At 54.9% G+C, this 16,871-nt stretch overlaps 1 protein-coding gene and 1 long non-coding RNA gene across 4 annotated transcripts; one reads left to right on the forward strand and one right to left on the reverse strand.

Annotated features, from left to right (window-relative positions):
* Positions 1-6,733: 6,733 nt before the first annotated feature.
* FOXC1 (forkhead box C1) lies at positions 6,734-12,721 on the forward strand. Of its 3 annotated transcripts, none has more exons than XR_012632050.1 (2): positions 6,734-10,618; positions 12,617-12,721. XR_012632050.1 is itself a non-coding variant. In XM_074892898.1 (2 exons), the coding sequence occupies exon 2, from the start codon at positions 8,704-8,706 to the stop codon at positions 10,453-10,455; it is 1,752 nt and encodes a 583-aa protein (XP_074748999.1). In that variant the 5' UTR covers positions 6,734-8,158; positions 8,236-8,703; the 3' UTR covers positions 10,456-11,070. The 3 variants fall into 3 exon arrangements, 1 of the variants encoding a protein (XP_074748999.1); XR_012632049.1 differs by lacking the exon at positions 12,617-12,721 and adding an exon at positions 10,853-11,070; XM_074892898.1 differs by lacking the exon at positions 12,617-12,721 and having other exon boundaries at positions 6,734-8,158; positions 8,236-11,070.
* A 526-nt stretch (positions 12,722-13,247) lies between these two features.
* Positions 13,248-14,991, reverse strand: LOC141953949 (uncharacterized). The gene is made up of 2 exons (XR_012632051.1): positions 14,108-14,991; positions 13,248-13,668 (listed from the first exon to the last, which is right to left on the reverse strand). It is a non-coding gene; the product is annotated as an uncharacterized LOC141953949 (long non-coding RNA).
* Between the last annotated feature and the right edge of the window lie 1,880 nt (positions 14,992-16,871).

Consider the following 16,871-nt stretch of genomic DNA (forward strand, 5'->3'; position numbering starts at 1 on the left):
GGGTGGAGAGCTGATAAGGACCTTCCTTTCAAATTTATCCCAAAGCCCGAGACGTTATCTATTGGATCAGCCCCTGCAGGTACTTAGACGCCACTCTGCCTACTTTTTGGATCCCATTGGGATTTAGGCTGAAAACAGGTGCCAAGATGCTCTGACTCAGGCGGTTGCAGGCATGCCCAGCAGCAGAGCTACTGGTGCCCGGGGAACACGCAGGTAAGACGGAGGCACCCACCAGAGCTGGATGCCTTCAAGGTTAGATGGTTGCTCAGTGTGGGGCAAAGGGGCATTGCTGTGATTTTGGGCTACGCGATCTGAACTCCACTTACGCCCTGTTGCAAGTGACAAAGTCCCCCTCTGAAGCTGACCCTTATAAAAGCCATCCACATTTCCTCCACACTGTTCTCTCCACTTAATTTAAGTGCACCTAATCAGGAAATCTACCTAATTGGAATATCTCTGTTAAAAATCAGGGATGCTTACTAACAATGACTGCATCTTGATCGGGATGGTAATATCACTTAATTGGGATGCCTTCAGGTATCTTAGTGGTTTGGGTTTTTTATGTCTCAAGCTCAAGCTAGTCTTGTCTGTCTGCTCCTCATAAAACAGCTTTCAGTTCCTCCTTAGTAATGATACAGGCAAACGATGATGTAAGTTACTTTAACATTTTTTGCTTCTGGCTGTTAGTTGGTGTGGGAGGGGCAAATTACCTGTTTCTGTGGGTGTTCTTGCCACAGGGACGGTTACGGTAGCTTCATTCTCCATCCCATGCAAACCCTCCTTCTACCTTCATGGGCCTCCCCATCACACAGGGAGCATGCTACAGCTCTCCAGCAGGCTTCAGTGAATAGTGAAATGCTGTTTTCTGCTACCTGGCAAGCCCATCCAAGTCGGGGGGAAGCTACAACTCAAAGTGTCCTACCCACGAATGTTCTGTTTGTAACTTACTGTTTCAATGTTTGCAGCATCCATAACTCCTGAGAGCAAAAACTGTGTATTAAACAAAAGCTATATATCTGCCTATCTAACCAACCAACCACATTTATACCCCACAGTGATACACGTGCAATTATTTTTAAACGTACACCTCAGCTAAGAATCTCTGGCGCTATATTAGGGGTTATCAAGTTAAATAGAAAACGTAGATAATTTTTAAAAATAATGCATGAAATGTCTTTTCCTTCATGCTACGCCACCTTAAAAGACCTGTATTTGTATTTATCAAGTGAAGTGCCTCAAAACTGATCATCTAGCCCTGATACAAGCTTGCAATCTCTTTGCTTTGCAAAACAGAGGAATCGACCTTGTTTGGCTTGGCTGGTGCCATTCTCACCTGCAAACATTAGCCATGTTGCCATCACAGTTGGCCAGCCGGTCTCGCTGGGCCAGGAACTGGGGCATGAGCTGTGCAGTGCGGCAGGTGCTATGCCAGAGCCACACAGCCAACACGCAACGGCCGAGCGAAGGGGGCTAATGCCACCTGAATAAAAAAGAATGACTGAGAGCTTTGCTTTTATTTGGTCTTTGAGACCAAAGAAGGGACACTGTTTGAGGGGACACTGAAATATACACTGCCAAAGCTCTTTTCTGCTTCAGTGCAAATTTTCTGTTTCAAGCCATGTCTACCAGACTGTTTATAGATTTGCAGAAAGGGTGCTGCACGTGGCCTTGTGATGCAGGAGAGAGAGAAAGAATCGGAAACTGCAGAGATAACATAGTGAGGAACTGAATGATGACTACTTTTACCTCTAAATGGTACACTGCTTACTTTTGAGGACAAAGACCTACTAGACAGAGGGGCTTGCCTGGGGTCACAGCCCATGGGGCTCCTGCAGCTGCACGTTCCATATGTTTGCTACACAGGGCACGTTTAAAAATCCATCTCTTTTGTGCATTCCCTGTGTTTTATGGAAAATAACAGATACATCTTGAGACATCTACTTTTTAAACTCTTCTTTCACCTCTTTTTATTATACTTTACTTTTGCAGAGCGAGACATTGTTTTCTGTATGTAAACAACTATAATGGGTCACTTCCAGCAACACGCAAATAACTGTGCAAAGAGAGTATTTGTGGCTTCATAAAAGTGCATATGCAGATATCTAAGTTTTATTACTTGTATTACCATAGCTCCTAGGAGCCTTAAAGGAGACTAGTTCTTTGGTGCGATTGTACTTAATACCCATAAATGCCTTGTAAAACTCTGGAAACCATGCACGCATTTAGCTGTGTGTATGTATTAACCTGTGTGCGTGTGTGTGTCTGTGTGTGTATTTACACATCTCTGTAACTGTACAACCGTGCGAAAGCATCTGCCTCTCGATTTACCAGACAGTTTTATGAAGCTGTTCTTCGCAGGTTGAACACATCAGTAATTAGACAGCAAGGGGGAGGTTAAAAAACAAGTACTTTTCCTGGAAACCAACACTTTTTCATTCGCAAGTTTTATTGGCAAACCTGGCAACCAATAAAGACATTCCTTGGCAGAGCGAAGAAAATAGTGGCCTCGATAGAGCTGGCACTGCTCTAGCGCTCACCTCCAACAACCGGCTGCGCCCCGCGAAACCCGCACGGCCCGGCCGCGCTCCCAGCAGCTCCCCGGCGGCAAAACCCAAAAACAAACAAACAGAAAGGCGGCGGGAAGGGGTTGGGTGGGTTTTTACGTCCCTCTTCCCCCGCGGCGTGGCCAAGGGGAGAGCGCGGCGGCTCCGCGGCGGGGCCGGGGGGAGGCTGCGGGCGGCGGGACCTGCGGAGCGGCGCGGTGCTGGGCGGGACCCGACCCGCGGAGCGGCGCGGAACGGCGGGCAGTGGCACGGACGGCCCGGGAGGGGGCGCCCGCGACCCGCGCAGCGCCCGGACTCCGCGCAGGTGGCCGCCGGCCGCGGGTGCGGAGAGGTGCGGAGCGGGGCGGGGCGGTGGGGGCAGCGTCGCCCCTTCTCCGGAGAATTGGGGGGAAGCGGCTTTGCGGCGTCTCTTGCTTATCCGCTGCCCCGCTCAGGCACCGGCGGTTTGAGGGCCGGGCGGGGCGGCCTCCCCCCGCGCAGCGCTCCGCGGAGCGCAGGGGCCTTTCGACCTTCCCCCCAGCAAGGGCCGCCCGCAGCGGGGCAGCGGCCGGTCGCGGCTCTCGGCAGGGCTGTGGGCCTTTGCCAACCACCCTCCCCGACCCCCCTCCTCACCCCCACCTCTGCCGCTCACCCTCGCGAAAAACCTTTCAGCCCTCAAAAAACGAGTATGCAAAAGGCAGGGAATAATGTATCCAGGGGCTGATCTCTATCTGCTACCTAATGACTTGCCAAGTACTTATCACTTCCCAGACTGGGAACTGTCGCTTCATTCTAATGTAAATAAACCCTTTACACAAATAAGTCTCTCTCTCCTCCGTCTGCTAAGGCAATAGGTGGAGATGGAGCAGGACAGGGCTGCAAAGGTTCATGCTCCCAGCTTCGTTGCTCTGTGTGTGTTTTCATTTATATGAATCCAGAGAATCCCATGGATTCAGCCCCCCTCCGCCCTCGCTGCCCCTCCCAGAGAAAGGAAGGAAATAAGGGAGGAAAAGGAACACAAAAGGGACAAGGGACCTTGGAAAGTAAAAGAAAAAGGAAAAAAAAATCATCCATGTCTGGCTATCTTCTTGTCGGTTTAGGAGTGAGTTTTTAACACCCCCAGCCCCCCAGATGTTAGTATTTTACTGTGAGATGCCAAAGCTAGAGAACCTACCAAATTAAAGGTTTCTTACGCGCTTGCGGTTTTTTGTTTCTATGTGTGTGTATGTGTGTGTGATAGTACTCTACCTGAATAGCAGAAATAACACAAGTAGTTTCCCACAGCCTGTTTTTTGTTTTTATTCCTAGTGCCGCGACATCCCTGGGACGCAACCTGTGTCACAGAGACGAATTATATATATGACCGCGATAATTATCGTGGGAAGATGAAATGCGCGGGCTCCGACCCCTCTGTGGTCTTGGTTCTCCCTTGTAAATGAAATGCAAAATTCGCTTTCAGATACCGAACGTGAAATTAAGGTATTTCTGTTGTGAATTACACGAAGCCGATGACCGCTGCCGCGTTTACTGCAAAGGATAATTTATTTCTCATTCAAGAACGAGAGCCTAGAAGATGCCAGAGGGAATGGAGCGCTCATTTTCGTATTAAGTTGTGTTATTTATGTCTTAAGATAAAAGACGCTCTGGATTGGAAAACTACCTCGGCTTATTTATGGAATTGTTAACCTACGTTAATAAAATAACAATCACGCCTGTTTGCTTAACTGAGTGCCACGCAAACAGACCTTGCATTTAGAGCTCGGCTTAATTGCACAGGCTGAGATGCTGGCTGCAAGGACAGGAGGGAGGGATGGCTGTCACCTATGTCCAGCGGCTATAAAGAGAAGGGGGACTTTCGGCACAATAGATTCTTCTACTGGTGAAGCACAGATTTGATACGATCACTTCCCTCCCTGCCCCCCCGAAAGGATGTCAGCGGTTTTCTCCTGCGGTGTCGCCCGCTGTTTAAGGAACATGGAAAGCTGCATCCTGAGATGCAAAGAGCCGGGCTGGGTGGCTGGTTTCGGAGTTACAGGGATACTGCTGTGATGTTGGAGCCAAAAGAAAGGGAGAGAAGCGAAGCGCTGACTACGTCTAAACATAAACAGCCCGGGGCTGGAAAGCAGTTCACCTCCAGGTCGTTAAGGAGAGAAGAGGACAACCCACAGCGAACCGTTTGGGTCCACCTGGGCTTTGCCCAGGTCAAATGGTAGCCCCTCCGCCTACCGCCCCGATGTCATCTTTCTTTCTGACATCTCCGTAAATAAGGTTGCAAATGGCCACACACGCGAAGCCTCGGCGGGCTGCAGGAGAAGCGCGGCTCCCCCGGCCCGGGGCTGCCCGTCGGGGCTCCCGTCCCGTCCCGTCCCGTCCCGTCCCGTTGCCGGCGCCCCTCGCCCGGCTCCGGGACGGGGGGGAGGCGGCAGCGGCCGTGCCCGCTGCCTGGGGGTCCTGCCCGGGAAGGGCGGGGGGGGGGGGGCACGGCGGCCACGGCTGCTGCCGCCCCCGGCTTCGTTTCTGCGGCAGCCCCGGGCGCTGCACCTCAAATGTGTCTCTCCCGCCCGGAGGCCGGGCTGGAGAACAGGGCGCGGGGGGAAAGGCAGCTCCGTGGGGCGAGCGGGCGGGGGAGCGCCAGGGATCCCGCCTGGGTGGCATCCAAACGCACCAGGGGCAAACCTGACCTTTTTGCCTCCCTAAAAACTTTGTTTCCCCCCAACACGCACACACACGAACCCCAAAGCGCTCTGCGAGCCTACACAATGGTGACTTTTGTGCCTCGACTGGGGAGACCAGAGTCCTGCTGGTTTGAGGTATGTAACTTAACACACGCTGGTTGCGTCAGTTCGCAATTATAGCATCAGAGCGGCTATTGCAAAATATATTAGATGCAAACCACGGCGGATTAATGGCCCCCCTTCCCTGTGCTGAAACTTCTCGGTGTTACTCCAGCCTCTGCCTGAGAAACGGCTTCGCTACCGTAAACACCGTCCAGATAAAATGAAAAAGTCGGTAAAGGGTCCGGCTCTCGGAGCGGCACGTTACGGCCGCGCCTGGGAGCGAGCGGGAAGCCCATGGAAAGTGTTTTTAACGGCAGGTAATACCGTGGGAAAACCGGATGACCTGGGCTGCATGGAAACGTGCTAAAATGCCCTTTTGCTTTTCTTTTCTTTTCAGCAAAGCAAGAAAGAGGTTTTGAAAATATAAAGTGTTGGAATTGACATCTAGTCCAGTGCTTGCACATGTATTAATTCTGCCGTGGTGGGAGGAAAGGGAAAAACGTGTAATTAGGCAGGAGCAGGTGAAAGATTCCAGACGATGAAATACAACAGGCTAAACGGGATAATGTATTCACCATTAAAGGACTGACATTTATTACCAAAAGGAGAGCCGTTATGTTTGAATATGAAAAGGAGCAGATATTAGGCTATATAAATTACCTCCTTCACATTACTTGCATCTCATTTAAAATACTTTTTTTTTTTTTTTTTTTTTTTTTTTTTAACAACCAACGGATTGATGTTTCAGAGGAAAAGCCATACCTGCTAAAATACCACCAGGCAAATGATGCGCCTTTAACACGCTCCAAAGACACGATCCCCAAAGCAATCGATCACAGTAAAAAGTGTGGAAAGGGGGTTTGAAATCAGTGAAGCCAAAAGGGGCTTTTGACGTATTTGTAGTGTCACAAGATCAGGGTGGGTAATTCATCTCACAAACACACACACATACACAGGTCTTTCCCGTACAAATTCCACCCCTTAAAATAGATTTCAGCTTGTTCATTTCAACTGATCTATTATTAACGCCAATGAAGTTTCAGAGGTATAGGCTACGGAGCGAATGAAGAGCACTGGGTTGTATTTCGAATATCTGAAGTACTGGCAAAATATTACTGTGCGGATACGCCTACGAATCTCCCCGTGTTTAAAGTACAAAAAGAAAATCTTCTTTCTTAAAATATAACAGCAAATTAAAAGGAAAAATTAAAAAATAAATAACTAAGCGCCCACGCTCGGCTCCCTTTGAGCTCCCGTTAAAGTCTTATTCTGATTAGAGCCCAAATATTCTTTCGGATATTTAGACAAAGGCAACAGCGACGCAAATCACATCTTCATAGCAGAACCGGCCAAGCAGTTTAAGGAACATTCATTTTATTGTAACTTTTTTCTTTTTCCTTTTTTTTTTTTTTCCTTTTTTCTCTTGACACACCTGACATTCCACGGAGTTCACTGTGAAGCAGATTAGGAACAAAAGTATGCCCTCTCCGTCTCCGATAAATAAATAAATAAATAAATAAAGCAAGGACCCGCTTGCCGTATCACATCCCGCAAGGTCTGGAAAGATCACCTGGAGGAGCGAGCTAAAGACCTCGTACAAAAAAAAAAAAAAAAAAATGCGCCCGGTGTTTATAAACAGCAGAGGCAGCGGGCGCGGGGTTTGCAGGCGGAGAGAGGAAAGCCCTTGGTGGCTGATTAATAACAAGGAGCTTTGGAGGACTCGTCAAAACCCTGTCAACCGGAGGAATGCGCTCTCTTCGGAAGCGTTGGGGCAGGCAGGCAGGCAGGCAGCTGGCTGCAGGCAGGGTGGTGCTGCCGGGGCAGGGGCATCCCACCCCGCGCCCCCCTCCTCCCTCATACCCCCCCTACACTCTCCCCTCCGTCCCCGCGGGCGTGGGGGGTGGAAGGCGGCCGGGGTGAGGCAGAGCCTGCTGCCCGGGGAGGGCAGGGAGCGAACCGGCACACCGGCGTGGGGCCCGCCCGCCGACACGGGTGGCAACCCGAGGGGAGGGGGAGGCTAGAGCTCGGCGGGAGCGTGCGGAGAACACAGACCCACGAGCAATAATAAAAAAAAAAAAAGGAGAAACACGCGTGGCGGAGCGCGAGGTGCGCGCGTGGGTGGGAAGAGCACCGGGGGAACGTATACATATCGGAGTGTGTACACACACCCCCCTCGGTGCAGGCATCCACGCCGCGCGTGTGCCCGGGGCGCGTGTGCGAGAGTGACCGCGCGCGTTAAGGACGCGGGTGGGTGTGCGGGCAGGCGCGGGGCTGTAGGGTTCGCGCGGGTCGGCGCGCAAAATGCGCGGACGCGGGAGGGTCCCCTCGGGTGCGCGGCGGCCCGCGCGAGCCCGGGGCACCGCGGCGCTCAAGGCGCCCGCGTGTGCCGGCGAGCGTGTGTGGCCGGTCCCCGAGAGCTGCAACTCCCAGGGCTGCTGCAGGGATTTTTTTTTTTCCTTCTTTTTTTACTCTTTTTTTTTTTTTTTTTTTTCTCGGTCGCTCCTTTTTTTTTCCCTCCTCATTCAGAGCCCCGGGTGTCTCCCGGCCCTCATTGGCCGCCCCGACTCAGCGGGGCGGAGCTGGGCCGCCTGCAAAAGGAGGAAAAGAAAAAAAAAAGAGAGGAAAAAAAAAAAAAAAAGGAGACCGAGAGAGGAGAGGGAGGAAAAAAAAAAAAAGGAGAAAACTTAAGTGCGTAAAAAAGTTCTCGCCGTGGTGACGGATGCTCAAAAGTTCAGGAGTTTTTCCGATGCTTCCCAAAGCAGCCTGCGACTGAAAAAGAGACTGAAAAAAAGCGAGAGGGAGAGAGAGAGGGAGACTTTGCACTGGGAGATCGGGAAGGTGGATTTTTTTCTTCTTCTGCTCGCTTAAAAAAAGCCAACAAAACACATCCCTCTACTTTTGTCCCTCCTTTGCAGACAACTTGTTGCAGATCCCCGTGGAACAAGGAACTGGGAGCGTGGGAGCCTCTTTGCAAAGGTTTTATTTTCTTAATACTCTTTCTGCGTTTGGAAGTTGCTTTCTCCGCTGCGATTACTTTTTTTTTTCCCTCCCCCGTTTTCTTTTTAAAAACGTTTTTTCCCCTTTTTCACCCCCCTCCTTTTTTCCCCCTTTTTTGACTTTTTTTTTTTTTTTTTTTTTCTTTTTCCCCTCCGCGTGGAGTGCGGGAGCTTGCCGGTGGGCTTTCCTGGGCGAAGAAGAGGAGACTTTCGGCGCTGCCGTCGTTATTCTTCCTCCCTTTTTCCGCGCTCCGCCGGGGGGGTGGGGGGGTGGGGGTTGCCCGGCCGCCCGGTCCAGCTCGGTCCGCGGAGCGGCGGAGGGGTGGAGGGGGAAGGGACGCGCTGTTTGGTCCGGCGGGGAGGGTGGGGGAAAGCTGACGGGAGGACATGCAGGCTCGCTACTCCGTGTCCAGTCCCAACTCCCTGGGAGTGGTGCCGTACCTCGGCGGAGAGCAGAGCTACTACCGCGCCGCTGCGGCGGCGGCCGGCGGGGGCTACACGGCCATGCCGGCCCCGATGAGCATGTACTCCCACCCGGCCCACGAGCAGTACCCGGCCGGCATGGCCCGCGCCTACGGGCCCTACACGCCGCCGCCGCAGCCCAAGGATATGGTGAAGCCGCCCTACAGCTACATCGCCCTCATCACCATGGCCATCCAGAACGCGCCCGATAAGAAGATCACCTTGAACGGGATCTACCAGTTCATCATGGAGCGGTTCCCTTTCTACCGGGACAACAAGCAGGGCTGGCAGAACAGCATCCGCCACAACCTCTCCCTCAACGAGTGCTTCGTCAAGGTGCCCCGCGACGACAAGAAGCCCGGCAAGGGCAGCTACTGGACCCTCGACCCCGACTCCTACAACATGTTCGAGAACGGCAGCTTCCTCCGCCGCCGCCGCCGCTTCAAGAAGAAGGACGCCGTCAAGGACAAGGAGGAGAAGGACCGCCTGCACCTCAAGGACCATGCCCCGCCGCGCCCGCCGCCGCCCGCCGCCGCCGCCGCCGCCGAGCCCGAGGGCGGCCCCGCCGGGGGCAGCGCCGCGCCGCCGCCGCCGCCGCCCGTCCGCATCCAGGACATCAAGACGGAGAACGGCACGGCCTCGCCGCCGCAGGCCGTGTCCCCCCCCGGCGCCGCGCCGCCGCTCGGCGCCGTGCCCAAGATCGAGAGCCCCGACAGCAGCAGCAGCCTCTCCAGCGGCGGCAGCCCCCGCAGCACCCTCCCCTCCAGCCGCTCCCTCAGCCTGGAGGCCCCCGAGCCGCCGCCGCCGCCGCCCCCCCCGCCGCCCCCGCCGCCGCCGCCCCACCACCACGGCCCGGGCTTCAGCGTGGACAACATCATGACCTCGCTGCGGGGCTCGCCGCAGGCCGCCGCCGAGCTGGGCGCCGGCCTCCTGGCCCCCGCCGCCGCCGCCCCGCGCACCGGCATCCCGCCCGCCCTCTCCCTCGGCGGCTACTCGCCGGGCCACAGCTCCGTCTACGGCTCGCCCTGCGGCCAGGCGGCCGCCGGCGCCGCCGCCGGCACCTACCACTGCAACATGCAGGCCATGAGCCTCTACGCGGCGGCGGGCGGCGCCGACCGGCCCGGCCACCTGCCCCCCGCCGCCGCTGCCAGCCCTGCCGACGACCCGCTGCCCGACTACGCCATGCCCGCGGGCGGCGGCGGCGGCGGCGGTGGCGGCGGCGGCGGCGGCGGCGGCGGGGCGGGGGGCGGCGGCGGGGCGCTGGGGCACGGCGGGCTGGGCGGCGCGGCGGGCGGCCACCAGGAGGGGCACCACCCGCACCCGCACCCGCACCAGGGCCGCCTGGCCTCCTGGTACCTCAACCAGGCGGCGGCGGCGGCAGCGGCGGCGGCGGCGGCGGCGGGGGAGCTGGGCCCGCTGGCGGGCGCGGCGGGCTACGCGGGGCCGCAGCAGGGCTTCGCCGCCGCCCCGCGGGAGGTCTTCGAGGCGCCGCGGCTGGGCCTCAGCGCCTCGCCCGGCGGCGGCGGCCCCGGCGGCGGCGGCCCCGGCGGCGGTGGCGGCGGGGCGGGGGGCGGCGGCGGGGCGGGGGGCGGTGGCAGCTGTCAGATGGCCTTCCCCGGCAGCCAGCCGCTCTACCGCACCTCCGGGGCCTTCGTCTACGACTGCGGCAAGTTCTGAGCGCGCCCCGCCGCGGGGAGGCCGCGGGGACACCGCGCAGCACCGCGCCGCCGGCCCCCGCCGCGCCCGCGGAGGGAAGCGAGCGCACGCGAAAAGCTTTTGTACAGAGACAGCCCCAAAGCATGTCTTGGTTTGTTAAAGGACAGTGTTACTCCAATAACACGTAAGTTTTGTTGTTTTTTTTTTTTTAAAAAAAAAAAATTGCTTCGAGAAATACTTTGTCCCGTCCCCCACCCCTCTCTCTTCCCCATCCCTTAAGGTATTGTCACGCCCCGTGTTTAAAAGGGGGCGAAAAGTCCAGCGTAGAGTACCAGCTTCCTTCCCCCCCCCCCCCTCTTTTACAAGGACTTGTTTTAAAATGTAAATTGCGACATAGTAATTTATTTTTAATTTGTAGTTGGATCTTGCGGACCAAACGCCAGAAAGTGTTTCCCCCTTCCCGGAAAAGTGACGTTAAAATTGACTGAAACGCTGATTTTTTCACTATATATAAAAAGGGAAACTGTATTAATCTTATTCTACCGATATTTTTCCTTTTTTTTTTTTTTTTGTTGAAAATATTCTGAAGGTATTGCATTGTTTGTTTATTAATAAATTACCATTCAGTTGGAATGATCCTTTACACGTCTGTATATTTTAATACTTTCATTTAGAGAGAGAGAGAGAGAAAGAGAGGGAAAAGGGATTTCATAACTAACTTTGTCGCTGGAACAGCTCGTTCCCCTCCGCACAAATTCCAAAGACCATTTAGGAACTGCCAGGTCGAAAAATCCCTTTTCAGTCTCTTCTGCAATATGTTCCACTTAGTCAGCTCGCCTTATCCGCTAGGAAAAAAATACTTTCCCATGGCAGCTCTGAGTTGGCAAATAAACAAACACGTTTTCTTAGCAATTAATGGGCAAGACCTGGAAACATTTGACCATTCACAGTAGTATGACAACATTACGGCTTTTTAAATAATATGCCTATGTAAGGATATATTGAGCGATAACTCCAAGGTAGAAGTACATCCACTAGATTCCTGCCCTTGTGTAACTGTGTACATATCGAGCTATCGTTCTCTGTGTGTGTATTTCAAATGTATTTATATATAGGATTTACATATGTATCTATATTTAAAGAAGGATTACGTATTTATTTATAGCTTCGTACACGCATTGCATATGTTTCTAAACTCCACAGTGTATAGTAGATGCCAGATATTCTGTAGTACGTATATTCTTAAATATAAGCATATAAATCACTGCTGTGTAGAATTGCTAGCAATGCGCGCAATCACATCCGTGAAGCCGCTTCTGTAATATATATATTTTTAAGTACTATTTTATTTTAGGAAAAAAAAAAGTAGTTGGATTAAAGGGTGCTTGTACAGTCGACCCTTACACCTTTATAGCTCTGCTTTACTCCTGTCCTATAGGGACATTACCGGTCTTTTGGAAGTGCCCTAATTGCTCGGACTGAAATAATTTTAGAACGAGTTTGTGCGGGAGATTTTTTCTTACATAGTTGTTCGGGTTTTGGTTTGGTGGGTTTTTTGGGTTTTTTTTTTGGGGGGGGGGGGCCTCCTTTCCTGCTTCCTTTTTCCTTAAGTCAGGGGGGAAAAAAAAAAAAAAAAAAAAAAAAAAGGTAAAATTACCAGGGTAGCAGATGAGTGCTGCACAGACTGACGTCTTGTCAGATCAAGAATCTCACCTTCTGAACAATTTGCAATTAAGAACCTACGGGCAATGGGGATCACCTTCCCCCTTTGTAAATAACCACCAAAATGCAATAAATTCATTAACTTAAAAGAATCTGCCTTGTCAGTCAGCCTTGGGAAGAAGATTATTTGATTTCAGATATTTAAGGCCTAAAGTTTGCTTTCAAGATAATACAGTTTCCTATCGGTATCTCTTATCTAAAGGCAACACTTAGCAGTAATTGCTGTTGCATTGTTAAGGGTTACACTGTAAATAAATACAAAGGTATTTACAGTTAAACCTTATTACCTCGCTTTTGAGCTGCGCTTCCCCTCCAAAGCAATAATCTAATATTCAGAAAACACCTTCAGCAGATCGAATGAACCGGGGGAGGGGGTGGGGGGGTGTGTGGTGTCGTTTTATAACGTTGGTTTAAAAGATATTTCTTTAAGTAACGCACAGTCTTGGCTTTTTCGTGCTAGTACCTCTACAGAGATGACCGGCCTTATTTATATTTATTTGTCTGCTAAGTTGGGTGAGAGAAACTCAGACGTTCCATCGTCCGGTTGTGGTAAAGCTGAAGCGAAGGACGAGCAAAGCTGGCCGCCTTCGCTGCGGGGGGCATGTTTTCATCGCAGCTCCCCGTTTTTCACCAGGAAAGGGAAATAAAACGTTACCTATTCCCGGTGGGGCTCACCCCCTGCCCCCCCCTCCCCCCGTCCTTCTCCGGCACCGAGCGGGGGGCAGTAGAGCCGGCGGCTGCCGCCTCCCCGCTCCCCGTGACCGGGCTTGCCGGGCCCAGGGCCCGGCGGGGCTTTCGCCGCCCCCTCCTTGGCTCGCCCGCCCCGGGAAGGGGAGCCCCGGCGGCGGCAGCTCCCTCTGCCCCCGGTTTGCCAGCGAGGTGGCTGCATGGTAACGCCATTCCCGCCTCCCGCCCCGTCTTTAAAATAAAAATAAATAGTAAAGACGGGAGAGAGTAGAGAGGCGATTGCATGTGCTATTTGCCTGTTATTTTTGTTGTGACCAGGCGCCGGCTTTCCTGTATTTTGGGTTTTCTCGGCGGTTCTCCAGCGGTAGGGAGTTTGTGGCGAAAATAAATAGGAGGGAAAGCAGTTGTTTGTTAGCTCGGCTTGTTTAATCACCCGTTGCGTTGTCAGTGGTGCTGCGCGACTCGGGGAGGTGGGGGGGGGCTGTGCGGAGCTTGAACAAGTGCCGCTTTGAACATCGCAGCTCATGCCCCGGGGCGGCCCGCTGCCCTCCGCGGCCCCGGCCCCGCGGGGGCGGCCGCGCAACTTGCGCTCCCCGCGGCCCTGGCTCCAAAAGGGGTGGGTGAAGGGGGCTCGCCTGGCCGGAGGGCGGCTCGCAGGCCGGGGGGGTGCAAAGGGAAACGTCCCGCTCGGCCGCCAGGTAGGTCGTGCCGGGCCCCGCTGCCCTCGGCGGGGATCCCTTTCCTGCAGTGACGTGCGTGGTCGCGGCGGAGGTTATCTCCCGGTTCTCAGTGCGACCGGCCGGCTCACCGCACACGCGTGTTCAGCTTGGGTTTAAAAAAAAAAAAAATATTATCATCATCATCATCATCATCATTATCATTATCATTATTATCATTATTATCTCCCCCTCCGCACAGAAATTGTTCAGAACGAAAATAACATTAGCGGTGCCCCCGGTAGGCAGCGAATCGCACGGGTTTGGCAGCGGGAGGCGGCCCGGCCGGCGCGCAGAGGCCGGAGCCGCGGGGTCCCTGCGCGGCGCTGCGCGGAAGTGGGTCGGCCGGCCGCGCCGGTCCACGCTCCGCCGGACCAGGGCCTCCGGCGTGAGACGCTGCTGCTGCCGGTGCTGCCGGTGCTGCGGCGGGAAAGGCCCGGCGGGCTTGCTAGAAACCGTCCCGGGCTGGGACAGAGCAGCGGGGCACGGAGCTTCTTGTGCCTCCCTCCCCCTGAGAGCGGGAGGCAACCCCGAGCGTCCCGGCTGACCTGTGATTGTCTCCCCGCAGAACGGGGCCTGCCCTTCTTCAGGCCAAAGGAGATGCGGTCCGACCCTGGGCGGAGGTGGGCGCGGGACTTGCGGCCAGGCAGCAACTGGAAGGGGCCCCCGTAAGGCCTCGGTGTCTTTGGTGGTGGCCGTACAGCCGGCGGGGACCCTCGGCCCCAGCCCTGCCTGCAGAGCGGTCTATTAGATGCCAGGTTAGCACGGCGCTTTGTGTGGTATTTGTAGCTCAAGCTGAGTTTTTTCAAAACTTACCGCTTTGCTTTTCATCTAGAGAAAAAAAAAAAACACACCACTTTTTTTTTTTTTTTTTTTTTTTTTAATTCATTTGAGGGACCATTCCGTTAAGCTGGTTCGGGTGGTTTCTTACTTGTATTTGCTCATCTGTCACTTAAACTGAGGAAAACGTGGAGAAGAGGAATATTCTCCCTTCTACGTTTCCTCCTCAGAATTTCTTCCTAAAGCAGTTATTACAGTTCATATTATGTTCTGCAAAGGTCATAACCAAAAATAGCGGAGAAGTGCCTGCAAATAGTTGAGAGGACATGGATTAAAAACCCCTCCCCTACCTCCCCAGGCCAGGTCAGATGGGGAACGTGGTGCGACTGTGTTGTGGATGGAGACGTTAAGGGAATGTTTCCAAATTGACGTTTGACAGTATCTGGGGCCCTTTCTGAAAGCCACGAAGTTCGGGAGAGTTAGCACGGGAATATTTTCATAGTCAGGCTTAACTTCGTAACGCTATCGGTAACCCTGGGGTTGGAGTGCATTGACCAGCCGGCTGTACCCCGGCAGCACGCTGTCCTCGGCCCTCGGCTCCCCAAAAACACGCTGCTGGAGCGGGGCGAGCTTAAATCCTCGCTCAGGGCTCCGGGGGGCTTTGCTTGCGCGTGGCGGGCGAGTCTCAAACGGCGCCCGCAAAGGCCGCTGCGGGTTTTGGGGGAGGCAGCGTGGGGTCACCGCGCGGGAAGCACACAGTCGCGCCCGCTCGGGGGCTCCCGGGTGAAGATGAGCGTAAGGAAGCGTTGCGCAGTCTTCATCACGTCGTCTAGGTTGCGTGGGCATAAGCGTGCAGCGCCGAGGCGCGCACATGGCTCGGCTGCGCGCAGGTGAGTGCGGGAGCGCTGCCGAGCCTACTGCTAGGAGGGCTCCCCCACCCTCTTCCCGAAATGGCCCATTTCAACAGCAACCTCTAATTGAATATTAGCTTTCAATTAATTTCGCTCGTAAAGTCATTTAAACCCTCTCGGCGCGGTCAGTCTGTTTTTCCCCGATTCCCTGTGTTGGGGCCGGGTATGTTGGCTAAGTGCTCCCGTCATTTTGAGATGCGCGGGTGGGGGTTTTTTTTGGGAGAGGGATGAGGAGCACGGCGGTGGGCGCCGTCGGGGTGCCCGAGGCCGGACTGTTGCGGCGCGGGGGCGCAGGTGGCGCGCTCAGGCGCGCAGACGGGGCAGCGCGGAGGGCGAGCGCAGGTTTACGCGGCAAGCTGCGCAAGAGGCGCTCCGCGTCGACCCAGCAGGCCTGGAGTGTGGCGTAAAGGGAGCTGCTCGGTGCTCCGCTCGGACGTGCATGGTTTTCGATCCGCCGGCATCTCGGACACAAGCTGGGAGGATGCCACTTACCCTTCCCGTGTGGGTTGGGTTTTTTTTTTCCCCCTCTTTCTTTTTCGTTTTTCCTTTCCTCCCCAGCGGCTTGTGTTGTGAATCCGCCCCAAAGGTGGTGCGGTGCCGCGGTGAACGTAGCCCTCCTGGTTTAATTACGCTGGGGCTCATAAAGCCATTCGCTTCTTTCCAAAGTAATAAACAAACGTCGCGTTAGGTCAAGATTGATGGTGTCCATGCAATAAAAACGGGCCAGGTCAGGAAGGAATAAAATTCAATCAGAGCTCGCGGAATCATTTTTCAGGGGACAGAAAGACAGAAAAGGAGACGGGGGTCAAGGGAGACGATGTCGCCATTCACAACACACCAGCCGGGAGGGAGGAGGGCGAGGGTTAACGAGCGATTGTTTTTTATCAAGCGGAGCCTAATTGAACGAAACAATAGCCGTATCGGCGGGGGAGGGCCAGCTCCTTGCGCGGGGGAGTCTCCACGGGGCCGGGCTGCAGCAATCCTGCGACACCCCCCCCCCCCTTGCCCCCAACCCCTTTAAAACTTTACACACGCACCTGGGGCAATGGGCAGGTCTCCTTGTCCTAGCCCGGGGGCTGCAGGGCAGACAGCGGTAGCAAACGGCCGGGTACTTGCGGGGGGAGGGCAGGACCCCCTCATTTCGCAAGCAGACGTCCTGAACGGCCTGCTTGGAGGGCCGAGGAAGTTACCCCCAGTTCTCTCGAGGGTCACTCCGGCTGGTCCGGCAGGAGCAGGGGCCCCCGGTGTCGCTTGCAACTAACCCCTCTCCCCTGGGGTTTATTTTGGTGGGGACGCTGCTGGAGTCCAGCGGTTCGGGAAGCGGCTGCGGGGTGGGATTTGCTGGACACCCGACAGGCGGTGGGTGCCGGTGCGGCGGCACAGGGCCGTCGGGGGGGCCGCGGCGGGTGCAGAGCCCCGCAGGGAAGGCCCTGGGGTTCGAGGAGCTCGTTTTCGTCTTGACCCGGCCTCGCCTGCTTTGCCAGCCCGCCGGCGGTTTGGGCTGCGCGGCCCGGGGAGGCAGCCGGCAAACGCTCCCTCCCTCCGCTGAGGCGGCGCGGTGGTTGGAGGTGTGTGTGTGTGGGATTTCTCCCGTGCCCCTCAAGCAAACGCGTCGGTTGCG

The sequence above is a fragment of the Strix uralensis genome, chromosome 1, assembly GCF_047716275.1.
Source record: "Strix uralensis isolate ZFMK-TIS-50842 chromosome 1, bStrUra1, whole genome shotgun sequence".
Lineage (NCBI taxonomy): Eukaryota > Metazoa > Chordata > Aves > Strigiformes > Strigidae > Strix > Strix uralensis.

Bases quoted from the DNA above. Each gene is read 5' to 3' on its own strand.
- FOXC1 (XM_074892898.1), top strand. From the start codon at position 8,704: ATGCAGGCTCGCTACTCCGTGTCCAGTCCCAACTCCCTGGGAGTGGTG.